The 19080-nt window shown below is 50.2% G+C and overlaps 1 protein-coding gene across 12 annotated transcripts in view; it reads left to right on the top strand.

The window, feature by feature from the left end:
- Positions 1–19080, top strand: part of FARP2 (FERM, ARH/RhoGEF and pleckstrin domain protein 2) — an 83121-nt gene that overhangs the window by 15021 nt on the left and 49020 nt on the right. For all 12 annotated transcript variants that reach the window (XR_008426241.1, XR_008426240.1, XR_008426238.1 and 9 more), the window contains 5 exons: positions 13659–13763; positions 14469–14511; positions 15717–15795; positions 17433–17530; positions 18335–18449. Coding sequence is in view for 8 of the 12 variants with exons in the window: in XM_045198365.2 (XP_045054300.2) it covers positions 13659–13763; positions 14469–14511; positions 15717–15795; positions 17433–17530; positions 18335–18449 (440 nt within the window). In the remaining 4 variants the exon portion in view is untranslated. The remainder of the gene's footprint in view (positions 1–13658; positions 13764–14468; positions 14512–15716; positions 15796–17432; positions 17531–18334; positions 18450–19080) is intronic.

Genomic DNA, 19080 nt, shown 5'->3' with positions numbered 1-19080 from the left:
CAGGGTGGCCTCGGCTATGACCCCCCACAGGCTCAGCATTGCCCTGCAACCATCCCACAGCCACGCTGAGCCCCAGCACAGGAGGAGCCACACTTTTGGCCGAGCTGGAGCTCTGAGACTCTCCTCAGTCCTTGACTGCTGGGTGGCACTGATTATGGGCTTTTATTTTTAGAGAGTTTGGCCAGTTATTGAAGAAAGCCGTGAAAAATACCCGCAGGTGCAGCAGGCTGCTGTTCCGGGGCTGGTCTGTGCACACGCATTGCTGTGCTTGTGTCTGATTCGGTCATTCACAGGACACATCTGCCGAAGTGGCTGGGGGGCCCCGGCCCTTCCGAGGGCTCTCTGCCGACCCACCGTGGAAGTCGGAGAGTGGCGTTCTCAGCCCGCGCTCACACCCAGACTCCCACCACCGTTCACTGAGAAATCTGAACATGGTTCTCTGATGTGGATCCAGCATTTCTGAGGATGAAAACTATGCCGTTTCTCAGTGCTCGCTCTCCAGACGCTCATAATGCTTCCACGCGGTCACACGTCTCCTGTCTAGTTCTTCATAGTATGTGGCCATGTGGGCATTCGAAACTGGTGGAGTCAGATTTTTGCAGCAGAAGAACACTTTTTTCCCTATTAAAGTAATTTTCAGTTGTGACAATTCAGGATGACTTTCTGGTTCTAGACATTGCTGTTCTTCTGGAAAATATGGGACACGCATGTTAAAGATGCAAAGCGAGCTCTTTTAAATCAAACTCATGTTAAATCAGGGACAGTCGGCTCCACAACTGTTTGCTTCTGGCTTTAACTTACATCAGTCTTACATCTTTCAAAACCACACAAAATCATGGACACATGCCCTGCATGTTGTTATTAAGGCAAATTATATTATGAGGTAAAATAAATGCTAACATCTTACAAAACTGAACTTGCTGGCATCTTCACGTGAAGAACAGAAATAGGCGCCTTGGGAGAGTCTGGCAAAGCCTTGCCGAGGGCACAGCTCAGGCCCCGGCTCTGCGGTCGTTCCCCGCGTGGTGGAGCCCAGTCGGGAGAGAGCTGAGAGCAGCAGAGGAGGGCAGGCTTGTTTTGGAAATTTGTTGCTACAAAGTTCTAAAAAAATAACAACAGATTTTTTTTATTGCTGTAAATTTTCTGCAGTTCAGAAATTACTGCTGTAGCCCTGGCTGGTGTAGCTCAGTGGATTGAGCACAGGCTGCCAACCAAAGGGTCACCAGTTCGATTCCCAGTCAGGACACGTGCCTGGCTTACAGGCCAGGTCCCCAGTAGGGGGCGCGCAAGAGGCAACCACACACTGGTGTTTCTCTCCCTCTCTTTCTCCCTCCCTTCCCCTTTCTCTAACTGTAAATAAGTAAAATCTTTTAGAAAAAGAAATTAATGCTGTTGTTTTAAATTATTCAGATTAACTGCATTTATGAAACAAGTATCTTGTGGAGTTTTTTGTATTTTCTACCCTAAAAAGTTTTTGTAATGTATTTTTCAAATTATAAAATTAATACATGCTCACAGTAAAACAAAATGCAGTCGACAGAAAGGAGCTCAGAGGAAAAATCGAAGGCAGGTGCTCTCCTGCCCCAGCAGTGACCTGTTTTACCCGTTTGCTTCCCGGACCTTCTTCAAGGCCTCTGTGTGCACCTGTGTGAGTGCCGGCGCTGGCCAGCCCACTGGCCGCCCACTGCTTCTCTGCACTCGAGAACTTAAGGCTGAGAATGTACAAGAGGAGACCCAAAAGAAACCCCGCAGAATTTATTTATAAAAACTTGTGTATTCTTCCACGTCGAAACGTCAGCCACCTTCAGAGTGCTCTCCATCAGATGCAGTGCACCCGTCGAGGCGTTTTCCACTGCTCGGCGTTCGAACACGTCGATTTTGATGCCTTTGATGCTTCTGCCATTCTTTGTTCACCTCTTCCACATCGGCAAAACGTTTCCCTTTGAGGACTTTTTTCATCCGGGGAGACAATAAAAGAAATGTCACTCAGAGCGAGATCCGGTGAACAGGGAGGGTGGGGCACAGGGGTTCGTGCCGTTGTTGGTCAAAAACTGCTGAACACTCAGCACGGCGTGGGCAGGTGCGCCGGTAAATCACCCATCACAAATGGGCAACCATGTTGAAAGAGTCTTCAAAAAATATTCACCAAAGCTGAACGCAGCCTCTCACCCCACCACCAGCTGGTGCGCTGATCCAGACGGGTTCCTAGAACACTCACCTAGCGAGGGAGCCTGTCCTACAAGGGGCCCGCCCTCCAGGAGACAGTTCCGGGTTCGTTTAGAGGCCCCTTGTACAGGAGCTCCTGTGGTTGAGGGATCTGTGTCTCTGGCCCCTTCTGCCGCCTCCTTGTCCTGTGGGTGTGGACACTGCTGGTCAGTGTGGCTGTTCATGCTCGTACAGCGCTGTCTTCCTCCCGTGAAACATGCTTTTTATTGTCTCAGTGCCTTTGGGCCTAAATCCAGCCCGAGTGTCAGTGCGTTCTGTGAGGTCGGGTCTCCTGCTGCTTTCTGTTTACCGTGTGCCTGGGGCTCCCGTGCCACCAGTTTACCGGTCACCATCCTGAACCCTGTGCTTCAGGTGCTTCTCACACGCGGCCTCACAGCCATCACTGCGTGTGCTCCGCCTCCCGTGTGCTCCTCAGAGGTGTCTCGCCCCTTGTTATTTGATTCTGTCCTCACTGTGAGCGTAGGTACTAGTGTTATTTTATACTTGAGAAAATTAAGGTCCAGAGAGTTTTAGAAATTTACCTAGTACTGGAAGCTCCAGCCAGGACAATTAGGAAGAAAAGAAAAATAAGAAGAAAAATGAAACAAAAGACATCCAGACTGGAAAGGATGAGATGAAACTATCTCTGGAAGACATAATCATTTATTTATTTTTTAAATAAAGATTTTGTTTACTTTTTAGAAAGAGGGGAAGGGAGGGAGAAGGAGAGGGAAAGAAACGTGTGAGAGAAACATCGATCGGTTGCCTGGTGCCCCCAGCTGGGGACCTGCCCTGGAACCCAGGCATGTGCCCTGACTGGGAATCGAACCTGCAATCTTTGGCTCCCAGGTTGGCACTCAGTCCACCGAGCCACACCAGCCAAGGCAACAGGCAACATTATTCTTTAAATGGAAAATCCTAAGGAATCTACAAAAAACAAAAAAAAACCCCACCTAATAGAACTAATGAATTCAGCAAGACTACAGGATTACAAGATCAGTATACAAACCTCTTTTGTAGTTCTACACACTAGCAATGAGCAATCCCAAACAAAATAAATGAAGAAAACAACTGACTTGCCCTGGGCAGGTAGCTCGGTTGGCTGGAGCATCGCACTGAGCACCAAAAGGGTACAAACAGGATGCCACAGGTGGGTGTTCCTCACTTCATTGTCTGTCTGTCTTTTTCTCTCTCTGTCTCTCTCTCCAAAAAGAGAAAAGAAAGATCAATTAAAATACATCCTCGGGTGAGGATTAAAAAAAGAGGGTAGAAAACAGTTCCATTTACAATGGCATCAAAAAAAGAATAAAGTACTTAGGGAATGAATTTAACAAAAGAACCTCAAAACTGTACACTTCTTGGTAGTCAACTACTGATTTCTTGAAGGGGAGCTCTGTAGTTATAAACCGTAAAGAGAGTTTTGAATAGGCAGTTAGTCTCCTGGAGATTTTGCATTGAACTATTCATAGGGAAAACATTACAAAGATAAGAACCCAGAGAGGTCTTTTCTCCTTCCCAGTATAATTATAAAAATAATTGAATATTCCCAAGCACAATAAAATTCTGGTTAAACTACACTTTACTGATGTTTGTTTATAGCGTCAAATTGCCGTCCCTTTTGTATTGTCCATCCACTTTTTTAAACCTTCGATTTTACTTGTTTAGGGTTTTCTGTTGAATCCAGCTACAAAAATATGTACTATTCTTTACATTGTAATTTTTTACCTAAAAACTAAACACAATACACGTGAAACCCTGAAATAATTGTCTCTGCTCTGTTCTGCATTTACCTTTGCCTGACCCCTGGGAATCCTGCTTGTGGTAGAGCCAAATGGGACATTTCTCTGAGAAGCTCTATTAACTAAGGAGAGGGGGGCTACATGCTACTAAAGCGAACTTGATAAACCTCATTATGTGTTTTGTGAAAAATGTGAATTTTAAAGAAAATTTTTAAATGCCAGAACCAAGTATCAGAAGAAAGTGAGTTTCCCCCTTCAATAAATACCTACAGATTATAGGAAAAGATTCGGCTTGAAGAACTTATATTATTCAGTTTCATTTTCAGGGTGGTGTTTACCAAAATATCAAAAACACTTATTAGCAGCTATTCCTCGTGCTTCTAGGGATCATGGGTCACGCACTTGGGCTGCCTGCGTTTCATCCCTCCAGGTCCCGACCCTGCGGGGCACGGCGGCTCCCAGGACCACCAGGGACTTTGCGGCTGAATGCCTCGAAGAAGCATTAGGACCTCCCGTGAAACTGCTAATAAGTGAACAGAGAGAATCTGAAAACACACTCGTGCACAGAAAACTGTAAGACTTGAAAGAAATGAAAGGAGATCGACGTGGAAAGACACCCCAGGACCACGGGTAGGAAGGCTTCCTAAGAGAGTGGTACTTCCCAGCTGACCTACAGACTTGACGTGATCCCTGCCGGAGTCCCAGCTGGCTTTCTGCAGAAACTGACGGGCTGGATGTAACGTTTACGTGGAAATGCAAGGGACCTAGAACAGCCAAAAACAGCCTTGAAGAGGAAGAACGGTGAAGGACTCTCACGTTTCATATTGCAAGTGCTGCCTCTGCTGCGCCAACCAAGGCCCGGCGGCTCTGGCGTAAGAACAGACACACAAAGCAATGGGATGGAGTCATGAGCCCAGAAACCCTCCCGTTTACTGCGTCGTGAGCGCACAGCCAGGAGCGCCCGGCCGGGTCAATGGGGAAAGAGCTGTCTGCGGCACGCAGTGCTGGGACGGTGGGGCCTCCCTCACACCACACACAGACACCAGCTCAGATGGATCGGCACCCCAAATGTCGGGGCAAAGGCTAGAAAACCCTTAGAAGAAAACCTAGGAATAAATGCTCATGACCGCGGGCTAGAGGGGGATTTCTTAGGACCCGAAAATCACAAATAAGAAAAGAAAAAGTAGGTAAGTTGGGTTTCATTACAATGACATTTCTGCTAGAAATAATACTGTTGAGAAAGTGAAGATAATGAGAGCGTATTTTATATCCGATAAGGAATTTGTATCTAGAATGTATGTTTAAAAATAACTGACAACTCAACCCTAAAAAGACAAGTAACCCACTCACAGTGTCACCCACGGTCACACAGCAGGACAGCAGGGCCTGGCAGCTCCCACGCTGCCCGCCCTGCTCTCTGCGTGGGTGTGGCCTTCGTCTCGAGCTCTCGGACCTCTGCTGTGTGCTCTTGTGCGACGGGCAGGTGCTTTCTTAACCGCTTCTGAATTTCCTGATGAAATATCGGTCACAGTTCCATCTGCTGAAGAGGCGACATTTCTGCTGAGTGTCCATTTGACTTTTTTTTTCCTGTTTCTCTCCTTTTGTCTTGAATATCTTCGAATATTTGCAGTGATGGTTCTGTGTTGATCACCCACTTTTGAAGCACCTAAGTTCATGGATTGGCCATCTTAAGGAGGTCTTGCGTGGGTGGCTGGTTACAGGCTCGTTGAAGCTTGAAGGGTATCTAAGGACCTGAGGTCTGTATGTGAGTGAGTCTGGTCTTCGTTTCGTCTCAGCCAGTGGAGGTCCCTGGCGGCAGCGTTTCTGCAGGGCCGTCTCTCCTCATGCCCCACACGTGTTGCCTGCGGTGCTCTGCCACGCCAGGCGGGTCTGCGTAGGGGCTCTGCCTGCAGAGCCTCTTCCCCTCTGCTTTGCAGGCGGGACCAAGGTCTGACCCCACAGGATGCGCCCTCGCCCCGGCCAGTGCTGTGCTCCGGTGTCTCGTCTGTGATCAGGACTTGGCCTCATCCTCATTCTGCTGAAAATGCACTTTATATTTTTGTTTCTTACTTTTTTGGTTTTGAATGATTCCACAAGAGATTGAGAAATGACAGCTTAGTACCGAGAAAGTCCACAAGTACTTCCGGGCTGCCCCCACCCCACCCCCTGGAACTCCTGTCCCAGTGTTTGTGATTCCTCTCTGGTCCCGAGCCCAGACTTTTCTTGCATTATTCCGTGTCCCGGGTGCGTCTGTTTCCGTTCCCACCACTGACTGTGACCTACACCCACCTCCTCTTAACCTGTTATCTGTGCCTCCTGTTGCAGTTTAATTTATTTCTCCTTTTTCTCCTTTTTGCTCCCCCCACCCCCAGAGTCTCCTCATTTTATGAACCATTGACCTTTTCAAGGATCTTAAATGTTTAAAATTAAGCTTTCTTTAGTGTAGCACATCCACTCAGCTCACTGGAGGTTAATTTTTCTGCTTTTCGAACCTCTCTCTGTTTCAGGACTTCGGTTTTCAGTGTCTGCTCGTTCACGGTTGCCGGTGCACTTCTACAAGTGAGGCTGCAGGCTGCCTGGCGCTGGCTTCCCCGCCCAGTTCTGGAGTGTGATTTTCCCAGGCGAGCCTCCCCTGTGAGAGTGCCCGGCGGGGACGTGGGTGGCACGTCGACAGACAGGTTTCCTTTCTGGGGCTGTTTTCACAAGTGCACACAAGCAAGGACAGGCAGGCCGACCAGAGCCCTTCGCTGATGAGGAAGAGGGGGGAGTTGCCCAGGAGGCCACTGAGCCGAGACACCTGTTTCACTTTGTCCCTGAGGCTCACTCAGTTAAAGACAAGGAGTAAAAAGTGGGTCTCTCCCAACTCATAAAACTCACGAGAAATGGAGGTCGTGTGTTTGGTGCCATATCCAACATGCCCTGTGCGAACATGGTATCTGGTGCCACTGGAGACTTGGGTTTGTTCCCCCTGGTTTTAGGACTCTTCTTTCCCAGGTGAAGCTGTTAAGGCTTGGAGACCATGGGCATTTTCCAGGGACTGATCAGGAGACCAATACACCAACTCTGTAAGCTGGGAAATGCACGGGAGTGACAATTAACCAGTGACAGGGACAGCCAGCTGACGGGGAGGGAGAGCACTGAGGAATTGTGGGACTGGAGTGTGGGGAGAATCACAGAGGTGGGGGCCCTGGGTCCCCTGCACCCGCCTGGCAACCTACTGGCAGCTAACCCACGGCACCAAGAGCCCAGTGCCACAGAAACAGAGTGAAGCCGTGTTCCTGTGAACCCCAATCTCACAAAGCAAGCCTGGGGGTGGGCTCGGGGCAGAGGCAACCCCTAGAAAATGCTCCCCCACGTTCACGGGTTCAAATGTGGGGACGTCTATTGTCCTGTTTCCTTGAGGCATTGAAGACAAATCATAGACACAGCTGGGTGCTGAGGGACCCGTGCTGAGGAGCTCATCTGAGTCCTGGCTCTCCAGTCTGAGCGCCAAGTGAGGGCACATCCCTCTCGCCCAGATCCAGAACCCCACCCACAGGCGGGCGCAGCCGTCACCGTTGTGCTCCCGGATTCAGCACAAGTCTCAGTGACAGCAGCTGGGACTGTGGGAGAACCTAAGGTGCGGAAGTGTGCCAGGGAGAACGAGACACCCATCAGAAACGCCAGTGACCTTTCACAGAGCCCAGGATGAATGGTGCTACAGTTTCCCGTGAGCTCTTGTGATTACCTTCCTTCCACAGGATGACACTGTGTACAAGGAAGTCGGGCTGACTTAACTATCAGACGAGGAAGATCTTCAGCAGTGAGACCTGCGGGAGAGATCGCGTTGTGCAACAGGAGTGGGCACCTTGACGGAGACGTTTCAACTTGGCAAATGAACTAAACAAACGCATGAAACAAACAAGTTGAAGGAAGGAATCAAGCTTTTGCGAGAGGAATTTTCCCACACTGCTCAAGACAAAGAATAAAGAAGTACTTTGTGAGCTGCGCTCTGCTTGCCCGTCTGCACCGACACCCTCTGGAGTGGCACTTCCCTGGTGCAGACCTTAACAATGCGCTTTACGTCCGAGCTGGCTGGCTGGCTGGGGAAATGGAAACGCTGAACAGAAAAATCGGGTTTTTAACCTGTGTTTTGTCACTGTGTTCTTGGTGCCATTTCTCCTGCAGCCAGCCCTCCGAGCTCAGGGCTGGCCTGGGCGCTGCTCGCTCAGTGGGAGCCGGCTCTGCGGCCCTCGGGCTGCCTTTGTGGGGCCTGCCAGGGCCGGACGCGCTGCTGCTGTCTGCGAGGAAGTTGTTCCCGTTCGGGCGCAGTCGTGTGGCCTCCCGCCGTTTGCCCCTTTGGGCACACAGTGGGCACTGCGGTCCACCTGGCGGGGAATGTCTGCGTTTCAGGCAGAGAAGGTGAACTTTAAGCACAGATGTGAGCGGGTAGGAGTGGCCCTGTGGCAGAACAGGACACTGAGCAGAGTGGATGGCAGCAGTTAATGAGCTCGGTCAGGACGCCCCTCTAGAAATTAAGGGGGATGAACCTGTGAAAAATGATTTTGGCAAGTAATGTTGAAAAATACTCTTAAAATTTGGTATCTAAAATGCACTGTAGAAAAGATGGTGAGCTTTCATACATCTCGGCAGGAGAAATTAGCTAACCGTTTGCGTGTTGAGCGATGAGCCCGTCGTGGAACACAGGCCGTGTCCCGTCTGCTCCCTGCTCCTTGCAGCCCTGTACGACAAGACTCGGGGGTGTGCCGACAGGGCACCTGGCCAGGCCCCCAGCGGGGCGTTACTTCGTTACATCCCCATGACCCCCCTGCTTCCAGCGGAAGAACTGTGTTTACTTTTCACGGGAGGAGAACCCAGGCTCAGCATCCCCACCACGGGGGCAGCCAGGACTCCACTCAAAGTCTGCTCCGCGGCTGCTCTGAGGAGCCTCCCCGGTGGGGGACCAGGGCGGGTCGGGGTGCTGCAGTCAGGTCTCCGCTGTGGGCACGGCTCTGTACCCCAATATGGTACTGCACAGGCTCACTCCCAGTAACGGCGTTGGGTGTGCCCGGTTCGTTCCCTGTTCTGTCCCCGGGTGCTTAGGGCATGTTCAGTCCTTTGCTGGTGGAGGCATTATTGGAACAGGTCTTATTTCTGTGCGTGGTTTTGCACAGTGCAATACTTGTTAGAAGCGGGGTTTGTGAGAGAATGGTGTGGGTGTGGACGTTGAGTAGGCGGCTCCAGCCCTCTGCCCTCAGGCGCGCTGCTGCTTCCAGACTCCGAGCTCTGGCCATCCGACAGAGGCCAGGGCCTGAAGTCTCCGCTGCATCTCGACCTTCGCGTCTGTGTGTGTGTGCGTGTGTGTGTGCACGTCTTTTAGGGTGGTTTGTGAACAGCCTGTTCTTTCACCCATTTTTCTCTCCAGCTCTAATCTCATTACTGATTTTTGAAGTTTGCTGTGTTTTAAGGAAATTAGCCCTTTGTCTGTAATAGGAGCCATAAATGTTTTTTTCCCTATTAGTCTTTGAAAAAGTCTTTTGACTTTACAGTACTTCTTTCTTGGCAGGCGTTTTTGATTTTTGTGTTTTCAGTCTCTCAAGCCTCCTATTATGGCCTCTGGCTTCCGGAGTGGGCTGAGAATGGCTTCCTCCCCACCCGGGGCACGAAACAAAATTATCTCATTGCTGCCCTTTCATGAATAGATTCTTTTGTGGTTAGATGTTTTACTCCTGAAATTATGATGTGAGGTAAGGCTACAACCGTATTTTCTCCAGATAGGTGCCCAGTAGTATTCACTGAAAAATCTGTTTTTCTCCCACTGATTGATTTGAAATGTCATCTTTATTGGACACGCCAGCACCTTATGTATTGTACTTGGATAGATTCCTTCACCTCCTTTGTAGATGTGCCCCAGGACCAAACATTTTACTTACTGTGGTTTTCAACAATTTGAATATCTGATACGGCTATTCCTCCCCTTGTTTTCTTTTCCAGACTTTGCGTGGCCTTCTCTGCATTTAGAAATGTGCATCGGCTGTAGAATCAGCCTCTCTGGTTTCTCAGATTCTGCCGCTGACACTTCCATCCAGACAGCAGGCTCTTCTGGAAGGACCGCATGTCTGTAGGAGGCTTCTCCCCTACCTCTGTGCGCCTCCGCCCTGTGTGCCCGCCCTGCCCCCTCGTAACAGGGGTCTTTACGTGATCTCCGTAGAGCTTTCCTTTACTGTGAGATCGATCCCAGGCACTTGGTTTTCTTTGCTGCTGTTCCGAGTGCGGTGGTTTATTTTCTGTCCTGAAGACGTGTGAAAGCTGGTGATGTCCACCCGAGAACTTCCTCCCACCACCTAATGGAATTCCTTCTTTTTCCTAATAGTTTTCTAATTGATGTTCTTGAATTTTCAAAGTTATTTAGTATATCTGCAAGTGGTGGATTTTCTTCCTCTTTTCTGATTTTTCCCTCTCGATTCTTCCCTGTGTTGATGTCCACGCTGACACAATAGCGGCAGATGCGCTGCCGGGAGGGTCCCGTCTGGTTAGATGGTAAACGATCACCTGTCTCTTCCGTGGGGGCCAAGAGTGCAAACCGGATTTTATCAGATGCCTTCTCAGCGTCTCAGACTTGGGGCCTCATCAAGGATTGTTTTCCCCCACAGGTGGATTAGTACAGTAATGAGTGTCCAGTATTATACTGAACGGTCCTCTACCTTTTGAATAATTTTACTTGGTTATGGCTTATTACTCTCTAGTCATTGCTGAGTACTGTTTGCTGACATTTTATCGGGGATATTTTTATTGATGTCCATTAGTGGGCATTTTTCTGTGGGGCGTGTGTATGGGTCTGTTTGCAGTTTAGGGGTTCCTTTTCATAAAAAAGATTTAGAAGGGATTCCCCACTACTGTGCTTTGGATCAATTTAAAGTAGCTTTGGAAATGTCTGGTTCTTTGTGGCTTGTGAAAACGCCTGATTCTGGTGGGGTTTGTAGGAGTTGAGTATGTATTTCAGGTGGCACAGAGAATCCAAAACTCCTTTTCTTACCTGAACGTAGGATAATTGACTTGTGAAACTTTTTTAGTTTAGTAGAATTTACTCCAATTCAGGGGGTTAAACACACCTGCATACATATGCCTATATGTGCATTCATTTGTGTGCAGGTCCATACACGTGTGTCTATTCGCACGTGTGTCCGTCTGCAGGTGTGTCGCGCATGCATATATGTGTATAAATGCAGGCGTGCGCATAACTAAGCGTGTTTCTGCACCGGACTCATGAACCCTCTCCTGGGTGTGGGACTCTGCACGGGAAGCATGAATCGGGCACGTGCCACTGTGTGCCTGCACACGGAATGTGTGCTGCCCAGGAGTGGGAGGCCCAGTAGGGCTGCGCCCAGCCAGCACACGGGGTGGCAGGTGGCAGAAGAAGAGCGCAGGGCTGAAGGCATTGGAGCAGGGACAGCGGTCTGGGGGCCAGGGGCCAGTGGCACGCCTCACACAGGCTGGGCCTGGGGACTCAAGGGTGGTTGAGGTGCAGTCCCTGCCCTTCAAATTTGCCATCAAGGAGGAGGGACTCAGCCCGAACTCAGGTGTGCATGGCCATGCCAGCAGCGCATGACTGGAGGTGAGCACCAGGTGACGTGGTAGTAAGGCGGGACTAGCTGAGATTAGGGGCCTGCAGATAAGGTGACTGGCCAGGCTCTCCAGGACACATTGCAGTCCAGCAGAAGGAAAGTAAGAGGAGCCTTCCTGCGAGGGGACTAGCCTGGGCATGCTGGTCGAGGGACTGTGCACTCATGCCGAGGGACTTGGAGTGTTCCTGGGTGACCCCGAGGAGCCCCCAGCTCCACCCACCTCCAGTCCTGCAGCTACTTGGTCCCCTCAGTCAGCAGGGAAAGTAGAGAGGAGGGACTGCATGATTACCCTGGTGACAGTGGGTAAAGGTATGCAGAGGACACCTGGCTTGGAGAGAGCTTTCCAGGGTGGTCTTACAACCCAGGGGCTGTCAAGGGGTTGTATGTGGCAATCTCTGCGATTTCCATGGTTTCTGACCTGTCCACCCCCAGGAGGAATTGGCTCGCATCCCTCTGAGACGTCCGGGTTGGGAGGCATTGTCCTCATTGTCCCCGAATGCACAGAGCTGCTGTGGAGCGTGGGCACACCTCTCTGCCACCTGGCACGTTGTGGAGCTGCCCCCTGACGCCTGCATGAGGGGAGGACACGGGAACCTGAACCCGGGAGGGTGGCTCTTTGCCCTTCATTTTGTGTTTGCAGTATAAGGTCCTCTGCAGCTCCCCTTTCATTCTAACGAGATGCGTCTAGCCGTGTCTCTGTGCGTCCTTGTTAGGTCGGAATGCAGGGTTTTGTTCCTTCAAATGAGAACTCTCGTTTTAGGAGCATCCACACTTGGGTGCACAGTCAGAAAATCTGATGGTTAAACCTAAAGGAACATGATGTCCTTTGGAACAGTGGAGATCTGCCTGCTCCCATAAACACTTGCGTATATTATTTTTTAATTACAAAAATGACATGCCTGTTGAAGGAAATTCAGACATTACAGAAATTCCTAAACAAGGTAAAACTGAGAGCCCTGGTCCCCTCACTGCCCGGTTTAGTCCTTTAACTGTGGTCACCTTTGAGACACAGTGTCCAGCCTTCAGACTGGTTTCCATGGCACGTAAAGGGGCCGTGTGTGTTTCACCGAATGGGATTGTGTTGCATGCACTGTATAGGCGTGGAAACTCCTTTTCTGTGACGGAACTGCAGTCTGGGACTTCATTCCACAGCCGCACGCGAGGGGGCTGTGTGCTCTTCGAGGGCCGTGCGTTCCCCGTTACATTGTCTAGCTCACCAGTTCTTTGCTGAGTTCGTCCTGCTTGCCCGGCTCTGTCTAATGGGGTGAGCGAGTATCTGCAGGAGAAAGTTCCAGAAGCAGAATTGCTGGGGCAGAGGTGTTCTGCACAATGTAAATTTGAGGTGTTTTCAAGTGGCCCCAGCAGTGTGTGGATGTGGCCGTCTGCCCATGGCCACACTGCCGCTGGTTCTCCTCGTGTATCCCGGGGGGCGTTTCTCCAGCTGGGTCACTGGAGCTGTCCGAGACAAACTGGGTTTCTCAGTCTGATTCTAGCCTGCAACTCTGTTCCGTGTCTTTCTCTTCAGAAGCCTCTCATGTTTATGTGATCAGCTCTCTCAGCCTTTCCTTTGTGTTCTGCTTAGGAAGACTTTGCCCGCCCCAAGAGTATAGACCTGTTCCCCTCCGAGTTGTTCCGGTCTTCAGGGTGCCGGGGTTTCGAGCCCACTGCCCACCTCGTCTGAAAGGGGTCCCTGTCCTTCCCCACAAGCATGAAGTGCCACCAGCTACCGTGTCAGTCACTGGGATCTTACGCAAACACGTACTCTGAGACCCACCTTCTTAGTAAATATCAGAATTTGATAAAGTGTTTACCAAGACTAAAAATGGTTTCCGTAGCCTAAAGTTACAAAGAAATAGGACTGAAGACACTGAGAATGTAAAATTGAAAGTTTTTTTAGCTTCATTTGGTGTCAGTTCCTGAGTGCAAATTGCTCCAGGCCCATTTATCTGCTTTGTGACAGTTTGTAACCTTTCTGGAAGGAAAGTGAAACAAGAAATTAACTGTCGTACAATTTGTGTGCAGGAAGTAGCCCTGTGCCCCAGTGTTCGCAAACCTCTGCTGCTTACAGTCCCTCACTCCCCTGTGCTTGGTCTCTCCTGTCCCACCATAGCCGAAGGGCGACGGCCAGCTCTTACTGACACGCGTGTGGCGGCGTTTGAACCTGACAGAATGCGACTACTTCGGGTTGGAGTTTCAGAACGCCCCGTCCTACTGGGTAGGTGCTTCTCACTCCTTCGGAAATAGACTCTGAATGTGTTGTAGCGTCCTCGCGACGTCCGCGGGTCACCAGGAGCCTTGAGGACGACTGTCACGATACAAGTAAGGTAGTTCCCAACCAGAATGTGACCGCTGTCAAAGCTGCACTGTCGGGGGACGTGGCGATATCTGTGGAGAGCGTGTCCGCCCCGGACGCACACGGGCCGAGGAAGCCCTCTCTCTGTGACTCTGCTCATGCCTCCTGCATGGTAACCATTCTGAAAGTGAGATTGAACAAACAGTTTTACCAAACTGGTTGTGATTCATTTTATGCAACAGATGAACCTTTAAAAGAGTGGAGGGAACTGTGTGACGGGAGCTGGAACCAGCCCGTTAACAGTCTAACAGACCTGCTGCAGCCTGGCTTCCGCTTCCTGCGCTGGCCCTGGCAGGCTGTTTTCAGCACCGTCTGTGTGAGCGCCTGCCTGCGCTCAGTAGACCCCCAGGGGCCTGGGGGCGCTGTTCTGTGCACGGCAGCACCGGTGCCTGTGGTTCAGCACTGCCCCCAAGCCCTCTGGCCGGGGCGTGCCGTGTGTGAGAGTGCGGGCCGGACTGCCCCGCTGTCGGCGTCTGGCCTCAGGTGTTTCTGTGGCCTGCAGGGGGCCGAGCAGCCGGTAGAGAAATTAGTTAACAGACTTGTTCTCTTTCCTTAAATCTTCTTCAGGTTTGGCTCGAACCTATGAAACCCATCATTAGGCAAGTACGAAGTAAGTCCTTTTTTTAACTCCTTAAGATTTGTTCATTTAAGATACTTGGGTTCTCGACTGTTTAAATATGGGGCATGGCCAGAGGCTGGCTGTCACCACGCTGCAGCCACGCGGGGAGCGCCAGCAGCGGACTGACCTGGAGGTCACAGTGCCACTCAGCACGGCCCACACTCGGGGTCTGGGCGGCTCGCCTCTCATTGAGAGGCGACGTGTCAAGTTCAGTGCACAGAGTCTAAGTCAGGAAATGACGCTGAGGGTCTTCCTTTAGTTGGCATTTTAAATGAAATAGTACTGTTCTGTAATTATAAACATAATTTTTGTGAGTCTCTTTATTAAATTTTGAAAATTTAAGACATAATAATGCTCTTAATTCTTATATAGTTGTATAGGCTGAATTCACCAGGTTTTTTTTTTTTTTAATAAAAATTGTATTTATTTATATTTAGAGAGAGGGGTAGGGAAAGAGAAAGAGAGGGAGAAAAACATCAGTGTGTGGTTACCTCTTGTGCACCCCCTACCGGGGACCTGGCCCGCAACCCAGGCGTGCGCCCTGACTGGGGATTGAACTGGTGACCATTTGGTTCACAGCTTGCGCTCAATCCACTGAGCCACACCAGGCAGGTCACCAGGAAGTTTTTATGGACTAAACTGAGTCTGTAGGAGTAACTTTGTTATTCACTGATGAGCTAAGGACATTTCAGTTGCTATAGCATTTTAGCAAAACAATTCCTTTTTCCTCTTTGGTGAAATTACATGGTTGTGTTACAAGATTTCAGGAAAGCTGAGATACTCGGGTGAGCTGCTCCTCACAGTAGTTAGGTCACTCAGGTGAGTGTGGTAGTGGCTGATGACAGTTTTTTCTCAGTAAAGTATGTAAGGGATTAAAAATAGTTTTTACTACTACTAATCCTGTGAACACCCTTTTAAAAATAAAAATATTTAAACATTTTAATGTGCAATTCCTGCCTGTTTTTAGAGTTTTCTTGAGAAACCTCCGTTCGGCACAGCAGTTTCGAATCTCTGATGCATAGGACTGGCGCTCAGGGCTCACAGTTTCATGGGGAGTTTCTTAACAGCGTCTTATTCGGAGAGATTTGCTGCAACAGTCCATTTGAAAGTACTAGCTCAATTACATGCTGACACATGGGAAGATAGCAAATACGGAGACTGGCCTCTTGTGACATTTAAATTCTTTCTTTTTATAGGGCCAAAGAACGCAGTGCTTCGCCTAGCGGTGAAATTTTTCCCACCTGATCCGGGTCAGTTGCAGGAAGAATACACACGGTAAAGAACCTGCTCTGAAAAGGGCCGTGAACTCACCCGTGTCTCCCCCAGAGCCTGGCTCACTAGGTGCTCAGGGCATGTGTGCAAAGAGTGAGTGAGCCTAGCATACACATAAGAACTGTGATCCGCTTGTAACAGAGAAAAGACGCATTTGGGCAATTAACCCTTGTGCACACACAAATGTGAAAGGGACTCGGAAGGTCTGTGGTGCAGATTTGAGAATGAGAAATGGGGTGTTAGGGTCCCATCTAACTGATGGTCTCTAAATGCACACAGATTTGTACATGTGTGTAGAGTTCAAAGGAATTTGGCCCATACAGTTACCTCTTATCAACAAGACACATTTAATTAGGAGAAGTACCAGGTGCAGGAGCCCTTGTGACTGGGTGTGGCAGAGCTGCATCTGGCAACTTCCTGCTGTTCTCGAGCTCACAGTCAACTCTTTGCAGAAATAATTGAAAGGAGACATTGAACATTTGTATCACCTGGGCAATAGGATTATGGGAGGTTTTTCCCATGTGTTTTGTGTGCCCATTTTGTAATAAGAATGAAGCAGCAACCTAAAAACCAACTCAAAGCCCAAGGTCAGGTGTGAGGCGGTGGAGGGCCAAGGACAGTGAGGGAGGGACAGGAGGAATTGCCCCCTCGACAAAACGAGGCTGGCTGTGTCCGAGGTGGCTTAGGGTAGATACCTGGAAAATGATGAGTAATAGGAAGTATTACCTAATTCAGTGTCCTGGGTTTCATTTATAAAAAACTACTGGTTTTTGGTAAGAGAATAAAAATGTTAAAGTAAAGGTATGTGGAGTAAAAGTAGAGGTCCCCTCGGTCCCTGCACCACAGCTGCCCAGGTGAGCCCCTGGCATGCAGCTGGCCCAGTGCAGCAGCCGGCCCTGCATGGAGACTTTGCCAGAGGGATCTCCCCACCCGCCCCCAAAAGCACCCTCGGGGGGCTTTCCCTGGGATTGCACACAGGGCTGCCGCCTCATTTACCTAACCATTCTCATTTGTGTTCAGGTAATTTCCAGTTTTTCTCTCTTACAATGCTGCAAAAAAGCAGCCTTGCCCACATGTATTCATGAGCTCTGGAAACACTCCCGCTGGAACAGCAGGGTTAAGGGTGCGCACCTTTGCACTGTAAGAGATCGCACTGGCCTGCAAACCCCAGCAAGGGGAGAGAGGGTTTGTCCTATTTGCCGCCATGCTTCCAGAACCTGCAGTGGTGCCTGGGTCTCTGTCTGGCCCAGTAGTTACTGTTGGTGGACGCGTGAACCCAGCAGTGCCCTCGGACCGCCTTCCCTGTGATGTTCCTGCCGGTGGTGCCAGGAGTCCTGTCCCCAGGCTCTAGCCAAGAAATATCATTCATCTGCTTATAGGTCGCTAGCCATGCGTGAGGCTGTGTCTTAACTGGATACTCCTGCTTTTTCACACACAGCCGTGGGTGCAACAGAAGTGAGCGGTGTGCGGTGCTGGGAGCCAGGCCGGGCCCCTTGCAACTCTGCCTCAGCGCACAGCTGGTCTGCTGTCGTCAGCAGCAGCTGCTTCCTGAGGCTATGTGCTGTCCTGCGACGGAGACATGGGGAGTGTGTTCTAGAACCCTTGGAGCTGATCTGTCTGATGTTTGAATTCCCTTCTAGATACTTGTTTGCCTTGCAGCTGAAGAGAGACCTGCTGGAAGAGCGTCTGACCTGCTCAGACACCACGGCGGCCCTCCTCACGTCCCACCTCCTGCAGGGTTAGTACCGGCCCTCACGGGCGCTGCCAGGGGCGTGAGCGGCGCTCCTGCAGGCCAAGTGTAGTTCTGCACACGCAGCTCTTCTGTGAGTTTGAAATTGGCTGGAAATAAAAAAAGTACATTACTGAAAGCTATTGGACTGTAACTACCAATTTTAAACCATTTATAGCCTGAAAATACATGAAATTAGAAAGAAACGCCGTCCCTCGAGAATTTAAGAGGCCCTAGAGGGAAAGTTGATCGGAAGTACATTGTCATGACACGGACAAAGTGCCCTGTCCCGGCCACATGGTCTGGAGACAGCTTGAGAGTGACGTGTGTGAGACCTAAACTCAGCGAGTCCCACACCTGCGCCTTCATCTTCGAAACGCAGAAAAAACTCTCCTCCCCTGTCTTTATGTTTGCCTTCATAGCGTAAGACATTTGGAGAAATAAAACACAAACTTGCCCTGGCCAGTGTGGCTCAGTGGATTGAGTGCAAGCCTGTGAACCAAAGTGTCGCTGGTTCGATTCCCAGTCAGGGCACATGCCTGGGTTGTAGGCCAGGTCCCCAGCAGGGGGCACATGTGAGGCAACTACACATTGATGTTTTTCTTCCTCTTTTCCCCTCTCTCTAAAAGTAAAAATGAAAAATCTTTTTAAATAAATACAAACTCTTATTTGTTTATATTATTCTTTTATATATACTCATTATTTTTCTACAGATTTAAGATAAAAGTAGAAAAAATTATTTTAAATCTATAGTAATGAGTTTATATATTTATTTAAAAGTTAAAATTCTTGACTGTCATCCTCTTATCTCAGCGGAAATAGGGGATTACGATGAAACGCTGGATCGCGAGCACCTCAAAGCCAACCGGTACCTCCCTCACCAGGAGCGCTGTCTGGAGAAGATACTGGAGCTCCACCGGAAGCACGTGTGAGTGAGTCGGAGCCTGCGCAGGCCCTGTGGGAGCCTGCACTAAGGCTCTGACGAAAGCCACCACTGCCTACGGCTCCCTGAGGGTGCGGTCACCCCGCTTTTAAAAAGGCTGGAAAGGACGTCAGGGCCGGGGAGGAGTGAGGACAGGAGGCGTGGCAGTAGAGGTGGCCCTGCTGTGAGCAAGCAGGGGGCTGAGCGGCTGGTTCCCTACACTGGCTCCTACGTGTTTCCTGGATTGAAGCCAGGGAGGCCTGGAGGGGACCTGCCGGAGCAGGAGGGACTGGGAGCAGTGGGGACAGAGCAGAGAAGGCAGCACCAGGGTAGCCCCTAGGCCAAGGGGAAGGTGGCCATGCGTGGACGCCGGGGGCACTCCATGGGCAGAGACTGTGGAAGACGCCGCCGTTGCCTCGAAGGGGCCTGTCGAGCGGCACGTTCATTCTGTCAGACTGCACCGCGTGGGTGAAGCTCTCGGCTCCTGCTGTCTGCCTCCGGGCGGTGGCTGCTTGAACAACACAGACCAGGAGTCATGTGCGAGGACACTGCCCCGTGAGATGCGTGTGCTTTTTCACACATCTACCACTCACCGAAGCTTAGGGCTGCCTTTGTGTGCCCACGTCGGGCAAGCGCT

This window comes from Desmodus rotundus, chromosome 2, assembly GCF_022682495.2.
Source record: "Desmodus rotundus isolate HL8 chromosome 2, HLdesRot8A.1, whole genome shotgun sequence".
Classification (NCBI taxonomy): domain Eukaryota; kingdom Metazoa; phylum Chordata; class Mammalia; order Chiroptera; family Phyllostomidae; genus Desmodus; species Desmodus rotundus.
The sequence above is the reverse complement of the archived record's forward strand: the minus strand, read 5'-3'. Positions and strand labels throughout refer to the sequence as shown.